The sequence below is a fragment of the Stylophora pistillata genome, chromosome 8 (genome assembly GCF_964205215.1).
Source record: "Stylophora pistillata chromosome 8, jaStyPist1.2, whole genome shotgun sequence".
Classification (NCBI taxonomy): Eukaryota; Metazoa; Cnidaria; class Anthozoa; order Scleractinia; family Pocilloporidae; genus Stylophora; species Stylophora pistillata.
This window is the reverse complement of record NC_142526.1, coordinates 2,665,027-2,682,118: the sequence shown is the minus strand read 5'-3', so window position 1 is coordinate 2,682,118 and position 17,092 is coordinate 2,665,027. Positions and strand designations below refer to the sequence as shown.

Sequence of the window (17,092 nt, the reverse complement as noted above, 5' to 3'; positions counted from 1 at the left end):
CTGTGTGCTTCATCGTGACGAGACAGTCATGAGATATAATTTTGATAAATTCATTCATTTATTTGTAAGGTATACATTACTGTTGTGTGCCATTCTTTGTAACTGTTAACCCAACGGAATTAGTTTTAGATATCTCTGGCTTTTCACAACCGAATGCATACAGTTGCAACAAAACTCCACTTTAAAAATTTGGTCATATACTTTAATAAATAACAATGGCTAATTAGTTTAAATTTCATCATAGGTACAAATCTGTCATTATTTCATCATAGGTACAAATCTGTCATTATTTGTTAAAAAAATGGTAGTTTTTTTTAATGGGATGACGAGAACAGTAAAAATAACGCCTAGCAGTTGTCTTTTAATATATCTGTTCACTTGATGTTTGTTACATCATTAAAAAATCATTATCATTATCAAATCCTCATGGTCATTATCATTAGAAAAATACACTATTGGTTGTAAAATGGGGGAGGGGAGGTGAGAGAAAAAAGGGGGAAAAGAAGGAAAAGGGGGAAAAGAAGGAAAAGGGGGAAAAGGGGGGGAAAGGGAGAAAAGGGGAAAAAGGGGGAAAAAGGGGGAAAACGGGGGAAGAAAAGGGGAGGTGAAACGGAGAGGGTGGAAGGGATATTGATCCCCTGACTGTGATTGTTTTTCTTGTGATATACCTGGATATTGTAAAATCCCCAGAATATTTAGAAAAAATTGGCAAAATAAAAATAACAATACACGTAACGAGAAAAAGAGATTACAAAATGATAAAAAATGACGCTAATTGCTTTGCTAAGCTTACTTTTCCGCGATATTGAGGAATGCGCTCTTTTCGTCAAGTCAAAAGTAATTGCAAAGGGTTATTCTGATTGGTTCAAATCAAGGCATATCTTCATACAACCCCTGTGTAAGGTTCTGTTTGGTCTCGGCCTCTCAATAATGGTTCATTCTCGCCTGAGTCCAGGCTTTCATCTTGTTGGTCATCAGAGGCTTGAGCCTGAAAACAATTTATATAAGGCTTTTTGATTGTATGACGAAAAATCAAAACTGATTAATCACAACGGTCCATCAGAGAACTTAGAGTTAACAAGCAGGGTCTACAAGCGGTAAACACAACTGACTAAGTTGCCACTGGTTGCAGTTTTGCATCTTATTGGTTGAGAGAATGGCGCGATTTTTCTAGACCAATTAAAGAGCAAGGTAAAGCAAAGTAATGACGAATACTCAAAAACCTGACCAGGGACTAGGATCAGCAATCACAGTACTGGGCTTACGGGGTAATTCAGGGTGTCGTGTATATCGCTTCAATCGAAAAAACAAAATAGGGTATATTTCCAGCACTTAATCATTTATTTCTACATTTCTTAACTACGTGGTCGCTTATATCACATGACCTATGCAATGGCACGAAATGGGTATAAACAAGATATATGAAAAAAGAAAAAGAAAAAAAAAAAAAGAAAAAAGGTAAACAAAATGTCGATGTTCAGTCGCGACACAGGATTTGCATAACTTTTAGGTTTTTCAGGTGATAGGGATTTAATGAGTTAATTGATAAGGATTCCTTCTTATTTTTATCCCACAAAGAAAGTATCACTATTATCTTCTAAACGAAACTATTGCATTTTCCTCATGTTCATGTTACCTGCTGTGAAGGCTCAGGCTTGGGCATCAATGGAGGAATAATCAATAGCTCATTATAAAGAGCTGTACCGAGCATCAAAAAGAGAAATCCATCGACTGCAGGAAAAAAAAAAGAGCATTTGGAGAGAAAATCACTATTTGCATTGGCATAATCCTCATTTTGTGTCCTTGTATCAAAGGCACTCGGAGATAGCCTTTTATTAGTCTTTACCATATCGTTTTATTTTCCGTATTTCAAAGAATTTTGACGGTTCAGAAAATCGTTTTTTCATTACAATAAACCCTCAAAATCATAGGTTTTTCGTAATAGTAAACAAGAAAGTAACTGCAGTGGTTGAGAATTTAGGAGATTTACACGGACAACGAATGACAAGGCTGAATCGTTCTCAGGAAACAAATCGCGGTACAAAACAGAACCCTATTATTACCTTGAAAGATACCATATCTTTTGTCCCAAGCTTCACCAAAACTCTGGAAAAAAAGAAAAATAGTATATGAAACAACACGTGTGAAATTAGTTAAATTGTTGAAACAAATATTTGTCGGTAAAAGGAAACCTAAAAAGAAAATTAAAGTGAGGTCCGTCATTAAGAGACGATGGGATGAGCGAGCCGGTATCACTTGGCAGATTTTCCAAATGAAAGGGGACACTTGGTTTGAGTCGACTAGCTTGAGTTAAAAGGTGGTCCATTTGGGATAACAAATACTTTAACAGCAAGAAAGTCGCAGAAAAGATCTAAAAGGAACAGAATACTGTTGGCGTCAAAAGACACAAATGCAAAATTATATTTACCTACAGCAGTATGAACTAAAAATTATATTCACGCTTAAAACACCTGTTGTAAAACCCAGTTCTTGGAAATATAAGACATAAGTCAAGAAACATTCATATTTGGCGTAGTCTGATTACCTCATCAAAGACATAGTGAATGAATAGGTCCACAAGCCAAACCACAATAGTTCTGCATGCATCTATTAACGTCCTGTGAACCGCTAAAAAATTACAGTGAAATGTTCAGCAAGCAACCGTGGACGATAATCCTACTCTTGTACGTTGGATCAGCAGTGATCCAATCGGCCCAAAATAACGAACATAAATATAGAGGCAAGTCCGATACAACGTAGATAAGTTTTAAAACGGAGCACTATATTTCGGCTGGCCAAACCAGCCTTCTTCAGGTGCAGTGGTCAATTCCCACTGCACCTGAAGAAGGCTGGTTTGGCCAGCTGAAATATAGTGCTCCGTTTTAAAACTTAGCTAGGTTGTATCGGTTTTGCCTCTATATTTAAAAAATTATACACCTCATTAAAGTGTTCACGAAGAGACGGGCTCTGCTGAGAATTAAGATATTTGCCTTTACTTAAGCTCCCCTTCCTTTCCTATTCACGTGTTCATTTGGTATATACTATACACCTCCTGGAGCAAGCAAACTGAAACAAGATCGCGCGTCAAGGGTTTTAAATTTCCAACCATTTTCAATACTTATAGAAATAAACTCATGTTTATTAAAAATTATTCGCCTCAGGTTCGGTGAATATCGTCGGATTTTTCGACAATATTCACCGAACCTGAGGCGAATAATTGTTTTAGTATAATTTCCGAGCTGAACAACAGAGACATTTCTAAAATCATAACATTTTAGTAACATTTATTGACATTTTATTTTAACATTTTATATAAACCACGTGGAGCGGTTTATATAGCGTCATACAAGGAACCACTCGACCAATCAGATTGTTGGAAACTCTTTGCTCAGCTCTGAAATTATACTAATAACAATCATTCACCTCAGCGTCGGGGAAAGTGGTGGCTATATCCACCAATATTCACCTCCATTTCGGTGAATAAGTTCCTTTTGATTTGGAAATACTGACATATTACCTGTTAAAGACTTTGTGACTGACAGTCCAAAGAAATTGTAAAATGAAATAGAGCAGATATATAAAACTGCAAAAAGAAAAGATTCAGAAATAACTGTCAAATGTGTACACATCAATATGCAGAGCATAGGCCTATTTCGTAAACGGCGAGCACAGTTGCTATTCTTCTATCTTCATGTTATCCTCGATCCCATCCATAACAAACATTAGTATTTGCCTCTTGGCCTAAGAGCGAAGTAAAAAAGGCTTATTTGCATGTATATAACCGCCATTATAAAAGAGATCTATCTTCCAAGCTTGAAAATGATAAACTAAACCAAAACTTCCTGACACTTCTATCTAAATACGAACTGAACACGAGTATTGCTACTAATCCAAAATGAGAACTTTGTCGACATCTGACGTAAGAGCTCCGTCCCCCAATAGAACACTGATCTATCCTTAAGTTTCAAGTTACTGTGATAGCTATGCGAGCGCTTTCTGACGAATGTCTTAGAGCGAAACCAGTGACACATCGACCATTCGAGTGAAGGAAAATATCACACAAAGACACTGAGAACTCAACGTAAAGATAAGCAGACTGCCTTATAATTGCCCAATTCCGAATTACCCTGGCCTCATTTTTAAAACGAGTCCTGGTGCTCATCCTTTCAGATGATAATAAGTTTTCATTCACATACAAATTAAACTCATTTTCACAAGAATAGTTGAGCACCAGGCCTCGTTTTGAAAAAGAGGCCAAGGGTAATTCGGAAATGGGCTATTAAGCGCGGGAAACGCACGTGTCCAAAAACGTAATGGTTTTTATTCTTTTTATTAGCATCTGGACTACTTTTGAAACTCTGCTGAAAATGACTCCAGGGGCCATTAACTTGTGTGTTTGCCTGAAAGGGCAAGCCTGTTCTTAAGGTATTCGAAAACACGAGTAAACCAGAACAAACGCCGTGCCCACAAGAATTACATTCAGTGAGAGGACTTTTCATACCTGACATAATCAACAATTTAGCATTATTCTTGATCATCAGCAGAGCATCAAGACTGTTTTCATAGCTGTGGTGATTTTGTTCTCCTGGAATGTAGTACAACACTGGCAGGACTATCTGTGACACAAATAAGAGAAGAACACCATAGCCACCGACTTACTAAACGCCACTGAATCTTTCAATAATTTTGGCAATGGTGGGAATAAAATGGTGGGAATAAAATGGTGGGAATACAATGGTGGGAATAAAATGGTGGGAATAAAATGGTGGGAATAAAATGGTGGGAATAAAATGGTGGGAATAAAATGGTGGGAATAAAATGGTGGGAATAAAATGGTGGGAATAAAATGGTGGGAATAAAATGGTGGGAATAAAATGGTGGGAATAAAATGGTGGGAATAAAATGGTGGGAATAAAATGGTGGGAATAAAATGGTGGGAATAAAATGGTGGGAATAAAATGGTGGGAATAAAATGGTTTGAAAGTAAAGAAAGAGAAACTTTTGTTCTAGTTCCCAATGATGGGAAAAGAGGAACGAGACTTTGTGACGTCACTAGGAGGCGGCCACGCCGTGAAGCAAGCTTTACATGTATAATGGTGGTCTCTGGTGTTGAATGTTTACACATTTACGATCGTTTTAAAGAGTTTGGGTCACTTTGAGGATATCAAAACAGAGTCACTACCATTACTTCACGTAAAAATCTAGCTGGAGAAGGTAACAGTTGAATGGTTTGTGAAGGATACTTTTGGTTTAGTGGTAAACTTTTCGCCTAAAATAAAAAAAAATTCTCGCAGTTTAGCTTGTTTCATAAGGTTTTCGGTACTTTTAATATGTTTCCAAAGGAGAGCTGTTATTTTGAGTCGTGCAAATGGAATTCGTTAAAAAGAAAAAAAAAGCAACTAAAATAGACAAATTTGTTGTTTCACTACATTCTTCTGGTAAGTTTTCTGACAAACCTCACCTAACAAATGAATGTAATTCAACACAATTACTCACATCAGTCAAATACAGAGCATAGAAAAAATTAAGAAAGCCACTGAATCCTACAACAGAAAAAATAAAAGAAGGAATGCAATTCAATAAAAGTAAAGCAATTTGTCACACTTACAACAGTCATGAAAATGACTCCAAAAAAGCCTTCCATCCCAACAACCTATACCAAAACAGCAACAAGATTCCAATTATTCTTTCAGTAGATGACAGTGCTACAGACATGTAGCCTGTCTATACAAAACATCCTTCCATTCATTACTTTGACTGAACATTTCCTAGCTACAGGCAAAATCTACCAAGCAACAATCTCACATTTTCTGTAAACTATTTGGAACTGACCTGCAAAGGATGGAAGTTCTTTTTCTTTAGAAATAATTCTTCTACTATCATCTGTGTAGCACTGACACTTTGACCAGCCAAGATCAAAACAATTCCTGTTCAAAACAAAAATTAAAAAGGGTAAAACAAGAAAAAAAAAATAACAATAATAAAATAGTTCAACTTAATAGGTAACAATATCTATAGCCAATAGCTGGTCAAATCGACCACCTTGAAGTGGAGATATGAATTCCATGGAGAGCCCCACTGGGCCAGTGTGCACAACTGATCACTGAACTTAATTAGGATCCTTGATATTTAACAATTAAACAAATGAAATGCTAGACTGTGAGAGCAAAGAGCCATGCCCATTGTGATGTGTTTTTGAGCAAGAAAGTTAACTCTCATAGAGCTTCTCTTATAACAGCAAACTGTCATGAAATCCTCAACACTACTAGTAGCTTCTTGCTAAAAAAGCCAGGATAACCTTTGGCTGAATAGGCCACTTAGAACAAGTCAAAACTTAATCTTTTTTTCAAGACTGTCATTTTAACATTTACTTTCTGGTCCAATGCAATGAATGTAACTGTGGTCAAATTGTGCAATGCTTGACAGAGTGTAATTCATTACCAAAGACAACTTGTCCCTGGGACGCTCCTTGGTGGTTGTCCCTGAGAACACTTGATAATCCAACAAGAACTAAACCAAGCTGCCAATTATATATAAATACCAAGACAAGGATGTCACCAACAACTTGTACAAAGATTCCATATTGAACCATCTACTGTATAGGCTTGTAACTTAGGGCTGAAAGACATCTATACTCCTTATTCTAAACCAACTTTTGTCAGTAGGCTGACAGTGTGTAACAATACACATCAAGGGGTAACATTCACAAAGGAGAGGCACTCTCGACAAAGGCATATGGGTTGATACTAATTGATCTCCAGTGGAGCTAAATCTTTGCTGTTTTCTTTTAAGTAATATTTTAGGAAATCTAGTGAACATGCTTGCCAAAATGCATGAATTTAAACACCTTTTATTAGTTCTCTTTCAATCATTTGATTATAAACCATCCAGGTATATCTCTCACCATGGTAACAACCATTCCAATCCAGTGAATTGGCCACAACTTTCTCTTGAGGAAGATTTTCTGCAAAAAAAAAAAAAAAAAAAAAGAAGGTAATGTTTGCATGAGGGATGAAGCAGCTAAATGGTTAGCATTCTGGCCTTTCTTAAGCAAGATGATGTACTCTCACAGTGCCTTCCTATTAAATCCAACCAAGTGTATAAATGGGTGCTAAAGAACTGTCAAGCCATTGTGTTGTGTTCTTCCAATAGCCCATTTCCGAATTGCCTTTAGCCTCTTTTTCAAAGTGAGTCCTGGTGCTCATCCTTTCGTATGGTAATAAGTTTTCATTCACATGCAGTTATTAAACTCAGTTTCATACGTATGGTTGAGCACGAGGCCTCATTTTAAAAAAGAGGCTAAACATAATTAGGGAATAGCCCAATATTGGACACGGTGATGTACTCTCACAGAGTCTTCATGGTGCACCAAGGAGTTGATATGAATACCAAGAAATGTCAGGGAATCCTTACAATAGGTGCTTGAATGGAGGAGGGGGGGGATTAATCTAATGTGCACTAGCATTTTATCCAGGGAAGGAAGCACAATCCACTTCTTTCCCTATTATCAGCCACCAAATCTCTCCACATGTTTACTTTTTTATGATCCTTGTCTTGGCTGAAGCTCTGGATACACGAAAGGGTTACAAGACATAAAAAGGAAACTGAACAATACTCACAGATAGCACACCAGTAAATATGATTATTGAACCTCTGAGCATTTGCCATACTGATGCATTGACATAAAGAAGACCAATTCCTAATTAGAAAGAAAAATCATATAATTTTGACACTTCCATTTATCACTAAAATACAAAAATAGCCAATTTAACTTGATGTGTTCTTCCATTTCTCATTCTGCTCTAAAACTCACCTCCCAAAGTGGTTCCAAACAAATCACAAACGGTAGGAAAGGCAAAGATCCACTGGAACACTCTGCAAGTAAAGCAAGGTACGTAAATTACACAATGGTAGTTTTAAGAAATCAACACTGAGATGGTTTACATGGGTGTAAAACATTTGTTTTGCAGAAACAAAATTCATCTGTCATCAACAAAATAAAATTACCTTTTCAAATGCTAAAAGAAATAATGTAAAGGATGAAGCAAGAATTTTACAGTAACCAATTATTCAGCAGTTGGTTTATCAGAATCAAGTATTTTTTCATTGACAGCAAAACCCAATGACAGAAGGAGGAAGGAGCAAAAACAACTCAACGATCATTGTTTCCTACCTTGGTTGTTGAGCTATTTCTATTGAAGATCCATCCCTAATTTCATCTCTATTGACATTCAATAAATTCTGATTGCATGAAAAAAGGGTTGAAAAGAAAAAAATGAATGATATTAAATTCAAATTACAAAGAGAAATTAACTCAAAACTAGCTGCACCTCCTTTATATCATTAACGATTTCACCATTATGATAATTCAGTGACATTTTTCTGAAACACTTTTTAAATGCTGGTGTGACTGTGCCTCATTCACCTTGTAGATAGACTGTGATTATGAACTTGATAGATGGCTTACAAATTAAATAACTTAGGGTGAAACTTGCTAATTGAATGAAAGAATCTCAGGAGCCCTGTTTTTTTGTGTGTATGTGTGTGTGTATGTGTGTATGTGTGTATGTGTGTGTGTGTATGAACCAGTCAGCCAGCTGCCAGCCAGCCAGTCCGTCTCTCCAACTATCAGTATGACCACCAGTCCATCAGTCAGTGAGTCACTCCAACTATAAATTATATGTCTGTCAGTGAGTCACTCCAACTATATATGTCTGTCAGTGAGTCACTCCAACTATATATGTCTGTCAGTCAGTCAGTCAGTCAGTCCAACTATCAGTATGTCCATAAGTCACTCACTCAGTCAGTCAGTCAGTCAATAAGTTAGTCAGTTGGTCAGTAACAGTTAATCAATTGCATGTAATTAGTCAGTGAGTGGTCAGTCCAACTTTTTCACATACCTGAGGTATACAGTAATCAACTAAGTGATTATGTTCAAAAAAAAAAGTTAAAAGTTGGATGGGTTAAATAGAGAAAAAAATATTTTGTATGAGACAATTAACAGGTAACCAGCTCAATTTACACAAACCTGTTTGAATTTCTGTCTTTCTCTTCTTCTATGAATGCAGAGACCAATCAAACACATGGTCTCCCCTGACAATTAAAAAAAATGTCTTGAGAACATAAATGAAGGCATTAATGGAAACAAAAATAATAAAAAAACAATGCAAAAATCTTTGAGACAACAAAATTAAGTTCCTCTTCTTTACTGGAGTATGGCCTTACCAATAAACATTAGACCTGTTTGAAACCATGGATGGTCAAATTTGTGAACTTCATTGCCATGCTCATCTTTCAATCCCTTAGCTCTAGAAATATCATATCAAATGAAATTGAGAATGTGACATCAATGAGATGGTGTTAAGAATACTCTTTTTTAAAAACTTTTTGGTTCTTTTTTTAGAGTGTGTCTATCAGGGGATGGGACATGAAACAATTTTGATATAGGGGTTGACCGCAGCACCTTAATCCGTGATAAGCATGTAGTTTCTCGTTACAGCAACGCTGCTGAATCAAGCTTTACTGTCGTGGGGATAACTGATTGAAGAAACCAGTTTAATTGATAAACAAATTCTCCTTGTCCGTGCTATAGGAAATGTTTAGATAACAGCGAGGAGAAAAAATTCTGTATTTTGACGTTTGGTTATGCAAGTGGGTTTGAAACCTCTATCCTGACGATACAATCTTCACGTGATCATGAGTCCAACCTTTAAACCACTCAAACCCTATAGTTCGTGATCTTTCAGCATTATGACAGAACAAAATAGTCGGATTTGGTTAGGCTTATGTTAAAGAACTGGACGAGTGTAAAAAGGTTTCCTTATGCTTAGCCACTCGATTTCTGCGTGCGTCCTATGGAAAAAAAAAATCCTGACAAAATATTTGCATAAATTCTCAGTTTGTATTTTCAGAGCGTCCTAAAGATCAACCTAGTCGATACTTACGAGCAGTCATTTTGTGCTTTCTTTGACAGGGTGTTTATCGATCCTGAGATGAGCATTCCGATAGCCAACAGAATTTGGGTGCAAGTCAAGGTCGCCATTTTGATTTTCTCTCCCTCGATGCGAAATTAGGGGAGGGGTAGGGGAGGGTCTTTCGTTCCAAAAGTTTAAGAAAACTTATCAGAAATTACACCAGTGGAGATCGTATTTTCTACTAAGTTTTTTCAAAACCAGATACTCCGATTCGTCAAGGACGTTTATTAGACTCCCGAGTAACGTTATTTTTGCCTCGTTTACTCGTTTGACCAATAGTTGGCAAAGCTATTCGCACAAGTTTTTTTTCTGCTCAGAATATTCTGGGCGTCCACCATTTTTTGGAAGGTGTATTAACGGTTGCTATATGGCAGATTTTTGAGAATTTCTCACTACTGAAGATCACAAGTCCTGAATGTCTCTACCAAAATATTCAGTCCGTTTTTCGCAAATAGCGATTTCAGGGTTCTGTCAAAATGATCATGAAGGTACATTTTCTCTCTGAATGATTATTTTTGCAAATAATTCATCTGTCAGAAACTAGAAAAGAATGCAAGGTATCCCAACAATAGGTCAATTACTTTATTAAGAGCCTTGCAGTTAGAAAAAAAAAATGTTATCTCCTCTATATAAAGGCATTTCTGTTAAATAATCATATGATTGCAAGCATGCTGCAAGGAGAAGTGCAACTCTTGGTGGCTATACAGTGCGGTAGTCACGAAACTGAAATGACCCTTCTAATGCTAATGAGCTTACGAAACACAGGCCAGGCGGTTTCCAGGCGACGAAGAATTGAGAGAAGAATGGCTGCTCAGCAGGTACTATAAATAAAATTCTAAATAAATTCCCCTCCTTTCACGGGAGCCCGGTTAGCTCAGTCGGTAGAGCATCAGACTTTTAATCTGAGGGTCAGGGGTTCAAGTCCCCTATCGGGCGACGGAGTTTCATTTTCTTTCGGCACCGATTGATATTGTTTTTTTTTGTTTCACTTTCCCTTTTGCCTCTTAATCTATACTTTTATGTCATAATTTTGCAAAGATACGACTTTTTGTACTCCCCTGCCTACAAAAATCACTTCAAAATTGCCTTGTATGTAAAATCACTTTTGAGGACCTGGCAGAAAAAAAACAACTTTACATTTTGGTTCTAAACGTTATTCTTATTGTTGTTGGATTTTCTTTACTAGTGACTCATTATAATTATTATTATTTTTTTCTTACTAGAGCATGTCAGTTTAAGTAATCGTGCAAGAATAAATTGTGTGAAACAGGAAATAAAACTCGAAAGACAGCTGAAATTGTAACTGGTTTTATTAAAATGGGCGCAGATGATTGGCTATTCCAATAAGCCTCGACCAATAAGAAACGTGAATAACAATAATTCTGTATATGAGCAGCTTTTCCGCCATCTTGGCATTTCCATTTTCTTGAAAAGAACAACATGGCATCAAGTCCCGCAAGAGATAACGAGGATGATGACTATATGAGAAAACTAGAAACCATAAGAGATATAAGGTAACTAATTATCTTTTTTTTTTAAGTTGATGTCTGCAATTCTCTCTCTTGATCTGTACTTCTCTGTGAAAATTAGAAAGGGTTTATATTTCCTCGCGTTGCATTCATCAAATGACTATTCAATTTTGAAGCATCGATAGTTTCGTTTTGTTAAATGTGTTAAACGCCTTAAATTGTACATGCATGAATTTTAAATATCCCAGGATTGATCGTCATCATTTGCTTTGAAATGAATTATTATATTTTTGAAGAAATCGAGTGCACGCAACAGCGAGAATTTTCTTTAAAAATTAATTTGTGCGACATCGAAAAAGAATTATTGCATTTTGACGCTATTGTTCGATTGAAACGTTTCAGCTGTGGGTCATAAATGTAGTTATTCAATTATTCTGAAAAGGGAAATTTATCTTCCATCTCGAAATCCTACTTAACATTTTTCCAGAACTGTCAGACAGCCTTTTTTTCAAATAAAAAAGAGCCACTGGTCTCTTACAAGGCAACGAGTACAATGTGCATAAATCCTCCGTTCCTTCTTTTGTGCATTAAAGACAAAGAAATAGAATCGCGTTGTTTTTCTTAATGAACGTATTTCTTTGTTCCTGAAAAACACATATTCCCCTGTTCCTGCTTGATTGCAGCCTATTGATGGCCATTAGGGGGATTGGTACTTTTTTTTTTTCTTATTTCAAATGGATCACAAGCTTGACTTAATGGTACATTTGACATTTCTTTTATTCTGGGAAGGTAAGGGCAACTCTTTTAGCGTTTCACTTTTCATCTGATTAGTGGTCATATTGGATTTGAAAAATAGCCAAAACTTATTATCATGATTTCAGAGTACTACCTATCAGATTTTCCAATGTTTATACAATGGTTTATATGAATAACAGGTAAAACCATTTAGCTTCCCATTCGATCATATCTTTTTTTCCAAATGTATTAAGTTAACTGTATGGTAAGCTTAAGTTTTCCACTCAACAGCACTCATGCATGGTTGACGTCTGTGAAAAATTTTAGTGGTCAAAATCACACCCTCATGCTTTATCACCATTTTGATTCTTTTTGATGACAGTTACAGCATTCAATGAATGACCAATATTTCATTTTGTTCCAAGGAAATTTCCAGAATGAGTCAGTTTATGAATTTGCAGCCTTGCCCAGCAATCTGTGCCCTTGAAAACTCTGTGAATGAAAATAAAAGCAGACACATTCAGTCTATTGGATCATTTTTTGATGACTATGAACTCATAAATTGAATACCATTCATGCACAGATGTACAATGAGACAATGTATCACTGAAGGCCAATTGGTTATAGTAAGTGACCTATATCCAATAGGCTACCCATCTCCAGGGTTATCATTTGAAGCCTCTAGGCCGTTAGACCATTTTCTGCAGGCTATTTGATGAATTGTGACCAAAGGCCAAAAATAAATCTTTTGGAACTGATTTTAGCATTAATGTCGCTTAAATAAAGTTTGCCAAAATATATGTCCCAAAATGCTAAGATTAATGTCTCAGAGAGTTTAAATTTTAAAATTTTTCCAGGTAACCTCCTACCTCCCCTAGAATGTTAAAGTGTGCTGTAAGAGTAACAACTGTGAATGCAATGCTAAATTAAATTAGCACCCTGTTAGTGCTGGGTTTAAAGCTTATTACTTGCACTTGTCTGTTAACAATTTTTGACAACACCAGAAGGTTCCATCATGCCCATACAGTGACTTACAGGTAAATACATGTAGATGTATGTAAACCTCTTCTTATACATTATCTTCCACTAGCTGCCACAATAAAATCCACTCTGACTAATAGATTATTACAGAAAAGTACAAGAAAATTATTACAGAAGTACAAGAAAAACTGTTATATCTTATCTCAACATTACAGGGTGAAGACATCCCAGTTGGAGAAACTAAAATCTCAGCTCATCCATGAGTTAGATGTAGCTGAGAAGGAAAGTAAGCTGCTCAAAGACTATAAGGGAGAAATGGAAGCTCTCCTACATGAGAAAATGGCCCATGTAGAGGAACTTCGACTTATCCATGCTGACATCAATTTGGTAAGTTTAAAGATCTATGTGGGTAACATACCATAGATTTCCATCCTCCATATTGCATGCTGACAAGTGCTCATTGGTAATGCAAACCAGCCTCCTTAAAAACCGGTGAGACTGCACACTCTACTTTGCCCATCCAAAAGAAAAAACTCAAGCGAGTGTGTACCCTCTTACTTGCTCTTGCTAAAACACAGTCTTGTCCCTGGTTTAGTAGCGCACATGCTATACAAGCTAACTTCCTTTTCATGAAGAGAAGACAAGTATCCAGTCACTTTCCTTTTCCTCTTTTTTCAGTTCGTAGTACTAGACTGTTTCTCCTCTATTGTTTTTTAGCGATTTTAAAATGTGCCATTACAATGGTCATTTTTGTACAAGCTTGCCATGCTCAGTTTGTACCCATACCTCAGGCCAATATTCGTTACTTATGGCCCCTCATGCCCAGCTTGGCAAACCTAATTTTTTAAATTTTTTTTCATTTAATTTGATATGTATCTGATATAACTGTTTCGTTGTTTATTGTCTAAAAATGAAGCTTCCCTTCCCCCTTCATAGGTTCTGTGAGGCTAGGATAATAATAATAAGCGGCACTCCCGCAACACTAGATACTCAAGCATTAATGCTGTTTGTCCTAAATACAAAAGAGAATCAAAGGGAGGACGCTCTTTCGCTGTTTCGGTTACAAGACTGTGGAATAGTATACCTATTGAAATTAGGAAACTAGATTCTATAGCATGTTTTAAAAAGAACATGTTTGCCAAGATTTTTAAGGAACAACAATGTTTGCATCATTTTACTATTCAATAATATCTTCTTAATTGAATCTTGTCTTATTTTAAATGCTTATTTTAAATGTTTACATATTTTAGCTTACATATTTATCTGATTGTATATATAGTTGTGTAATCTGTGCAGGGCCACAAGTTTATTAGCCTCTGGCTATTAAGTGCTACCCTCTTTAAATAAAGGCTTTCACTCATTCATTCATTCATTCATTCATTCAGGACTGTGTTGACAGGGTGTTATTTTTGAGACCTACACAAAACAATCTCTTTTTTCATTCCTTTTTCTGTTGATAGTTGGCTTGTCAAGAAATTGGAAGGTGTGCCTAAGTCCCTGCACTGACCTCTCCCTTAAAGCTTGTCCAACACTAGAAATGAATTTGGTAAAAGTTTCATAAAAGTTTCTTTTTTTTTTATCTTGCAGATGGAAAATACTATCAAGCAGTCTGAAGCTGAAAGAGAAAGAGGGCTGGACACCCTGCGAAGACTACATGAAGAATACAAACCCCTCAAGAGAGAGGTGGACAAAATGAGAGGCTCTTTAGGTCTTGATAAAATAGCCAACCTGGATGAAGAAAACAGCCTTGCAGAGTAAGATAGTTGTCATTTCGTAGAAGTGAGGTTACAAGCAGTTTTAACCCTTAAACTCATAAGATTGACTAGCATCTAACTTCTCTTTACAATATCAGCCCTGAATCACACATTGAGGTCAGGAGAATAAAGGAAATGATCACCAACTAAAGAAGTTCTTGATTGTTAAACAAATTCTCCTTGTCAGCACCTTAGAAAATGTATAGAGAACAGTATGGAGAATAAATAATCTGGATATATCAACAAAGTTGAAATGGTAAATTGGCCACCGTAACGATTACAAAAGCTGACGTTTCGAGCGTTAGCCCCTCGTCGGAGCGAATGACGAAGGGTTAACGCTCGAAACGTCAGCTTTTGTAATAGTCACGGTGGCCAATTTACCATTTCAACTTTGTTGATATATCCAAATTATTTCGTTACCCCCACCAATGCAGCCCCAAACAGTTTCTTTAGAGACTAAAAGCCTTTATTCATTAGTATGGAGAACATACATACTGATGTTAAAATGTGTAAGGTTAGTAATGTAAGTATCTTCTCAAAAGACTTTGTAAGTAGAATCAAGGCTGTGCTTTAAGGAAAATTGAATGGAGCCCAGTGCTCTGAAACTGTGAAATCCAGGGTGCCCAGCATATGCTTTGTATGAAAAAACTAAAATTCCTGAGTCGCCTAAGAGCAAAAGTAAGGTGCCAGGTGCCACCGGGCACTGCTCGACCACAGCCTTGAGAATGAAACTTTTTTTGACACCACTGTTAGTTATGCTGAGGTAACCATCATAACTTGACTTTTGTTCCAAAGTTAATAAACCCATACAGGGGTGCTTGTACTTGAAGTAACACAAGCAAAGGTAACAAATTCCTAACAGAAAAATTAGGTCTTTTCTTGAGCTTTTATAGAATAAAGTGTTTTTACTCTTTCACTCTTCAGGTTTCTCGAGCGTGCCCCTCCGGGTTGGAAGCCAGAACCACAGGAACCTCCTCCTCCCCCAGTGGCATCCCAGCTGGCTGCAGCAGCAGCGGCCGCCCAGCAGCTCGTCAACAAACGTGGTCCTCCAGGAGAACGACACTTCCGCCAGCAGCAGCCACCCCCAATGAAAGCGTGCCTGTCTTGCCATCAACAGATTCACAGGAATGCGCCCATCTGCCCGCTTTGTAAAGCAAAGAGTCGTTCTCGACATCCGAAGAAAACTAAGAGAAAACATGAAGATTGAATAAGAAGGCAGCCGTGAGGGATGACACGATCAAAAAAAGTGACTTTGGCTGTAGCGTTGGAACCCGGAAGTGAACCAGGAAGAAATATGAATTTTAGTTTGAAGTGCTTTAATCGGTTTAAATCATCAATGATAAGGATTCGCAGTTTCTCAGATTCTCAAGTTCTTTATGCTCTAATCGAGACGCTGTGATTGAGGCTCTTGCATGATTTCCGCGTTTTTTGATTTTTAATTTAAACTAATCGATTTGCTCTTTTATTGCTTGTTTTGTTTTTCTGTTTGTTTGTTTCTTTTGCTTTCCAAGGAATGGGTTTGTTGGGTGACTTGGTGAATGAACGCATGGATATTTCTACTAGACGCTATATTCATTTGATAAAGCTTTTTTTTTTGTGAGGGCCACAAGTTTATTAGCTATGCTATTATGTGTTACCCTCGTAAAATAAAGTCTTTATTATTATTATTATTATTATTTTTAGTGTGCATTTAGATTGACTGTCGTCGAACGATGTTAGTCTCTAGTGATTGTTAGAGCCACTGAATTTTCCCTTAATTTTTTTTCTCATTTTCTCGCTTGCTAAATATTTAGATAGTGAATTTTTTTTTCTTTTTTTCATTTTCTCGATTGCTAAAAATATAGCGCGGCGAGAGCTTTTGAAGTTGTACCTCAGCGTGAAATCGCAAACATTTGCATGGTGTTTATAGCAAGATATCTCGCAGTATTTGCCCAATCATAGCGGGTGCATTTCCATAATAACTTAACCAATTAATATAGTAGTCTACAAAGACCAAGTGACTTATTAAACATGGTAAATCCATGAATACCGCTTATTAGACCTATAATCATAATATATACAAACTGTATTTATTGAATAGGAAGTTAAGATCCGTCATATTAATTATACATATACGTGTTATTTAAACTGATATGATCATAGTTCCAAATACCAATAAATGTATTTAACGGTTAGATCT

The 17,092-nt window shown here is 36.6% G+C and overlaps 2 protein-coding genes and 1 non-coding gene across 4 annotated transcripts; 2 read left to right on the top strand and 1 right to left on the bottom strand.

Annotated features, from left to right (window-relative positions):
* Positions 1–39: 39 nt before the first annotated feature.
* Positions 40–10,056, bottom strand: LOC111325848 (solute carrier family 35 member F6). The gene is made up of 16 exons (XM_022929764.2): positions 9,945–10,056; positions 9,226–9,308; positions 9,029–9,093; positions 8,174–8,241; positions 7,814–7,875; positions 7,620–7,699; positions 6,905–6,964; positions 6,442–6,520; positions 5,833–5,927; positions 5,609–5,653; positions 4,502–4,616; positions 3,518–3,583; positions 2,546–2,628; positions 2,064–2,106; positions 1,637–1,731; positions 40–988 (listed from the first exon to the last, which is right to left on the bottom strand). Exons 1-16 carry the CDS (start codon positions 10,040–10,042, stop codon positions 884–886), a joined length of 1,242 nt encoding a protein of 413 aa, XP_022785499.1. The 5' UTR covers positions 10,043–10,056; the 3' UTR covers positions 40–883.
* A 781-nt stretch (positions 10,057–10,837) lies between these two features.
* On the top strand, positions 10,838–10,910 carry Trnak-uuu (transfer RNA lysine (anticodon UUU)). Its single transcript has one exon. It is a non-coding gene; the product is annotated as a tRNA-Lys (tRNA).
* Positions 10,911–11,371: 461 nt separating this feature from the next.
* Positions 11,372–17,087, top strand: LOC111325814 (zinc finger C4H2 domain-containing protein). 2 transcript variants are annotated; one of them, XM_088729271.1, is made up of 5 exons: positions 11,400–11,488; positions 12,325–12,378; positions 13,375–13,546; positions 14,747–14,913; positions 15,838–17,087. In XM_088729271.1, exons 1-5 carry the CDS (start codon positions 11,415–11,417, stop codon positions 16,118–16,120), a joined length of 750 nt encoding a protein of 249 aa, XP_088585397.1. In that variant the 5' UTR covers positions 11,400–11,414; the 3' UTR covers positions 16,121–17,087. The 2 variants fall into 2 exon arrangements, with proteins under 2 accessions (XP_088585399.1, XP_088585397.1); XM_088729273.1 differs by lacking the exon at positions 12,325–12,378 and having other exon boundaries at positions 11,372–11,488.
* Positions 17,088–17,092: the final 5 nt, after the last annotated feature.

What these genes read in the sequence shown, in the direction of transcription:
- LOC111325848 (XM_022929764.2), bottom strand. Translation starts at nt 10,042, where the DNA reads ATGGCGACCTTGACTTGCACCCAAATTCTGTTGGCTATCGGAATGCTC. An exon ending in AGAACTTCCATCCTTTGCAG is followed by an intron (nt 5,654 to 5,832) that starts GTCAGTTCCAAA and finishes GTTTTGGTATAG; the next exon opens with GTTGTTGGGATGGAAGGCTT. An exon ending in TTCACTATGTCTTTGATGAG is followed by an intron (nt 2,107 to 2,545) that starts GTAATCAGACTA and finishes CTTTTTTTCCAG; the next exon opens with AGTTTTGGTGAAGCTTGGGA.
- LOC111325814 (XM_088729271.1), top strand. Translation starts at nt 11,415, where the DNA reads ATGGCATCAAGTCCCGCAAGAGATAACGAGGATGATGACTATATGAGA. An exon ending in ATGGTTTATATGAATAACAG is followed by an intron (nt 12,379 to 13,374) that starts GTAAAACCATTT and finishes TCAACATTACAG; the next exon opens with GGTGAAGACATCCCAGTTGG. An exon ending in GAAGAAAACAGCCTTGCAGA is followed by an intron (nt 14,914 to 15,837) that starts GTAAGATAGTTG and finishes TTCACTCTTCAG; the next exon opens with GTTTCTCGAGCGTGCCCCTC.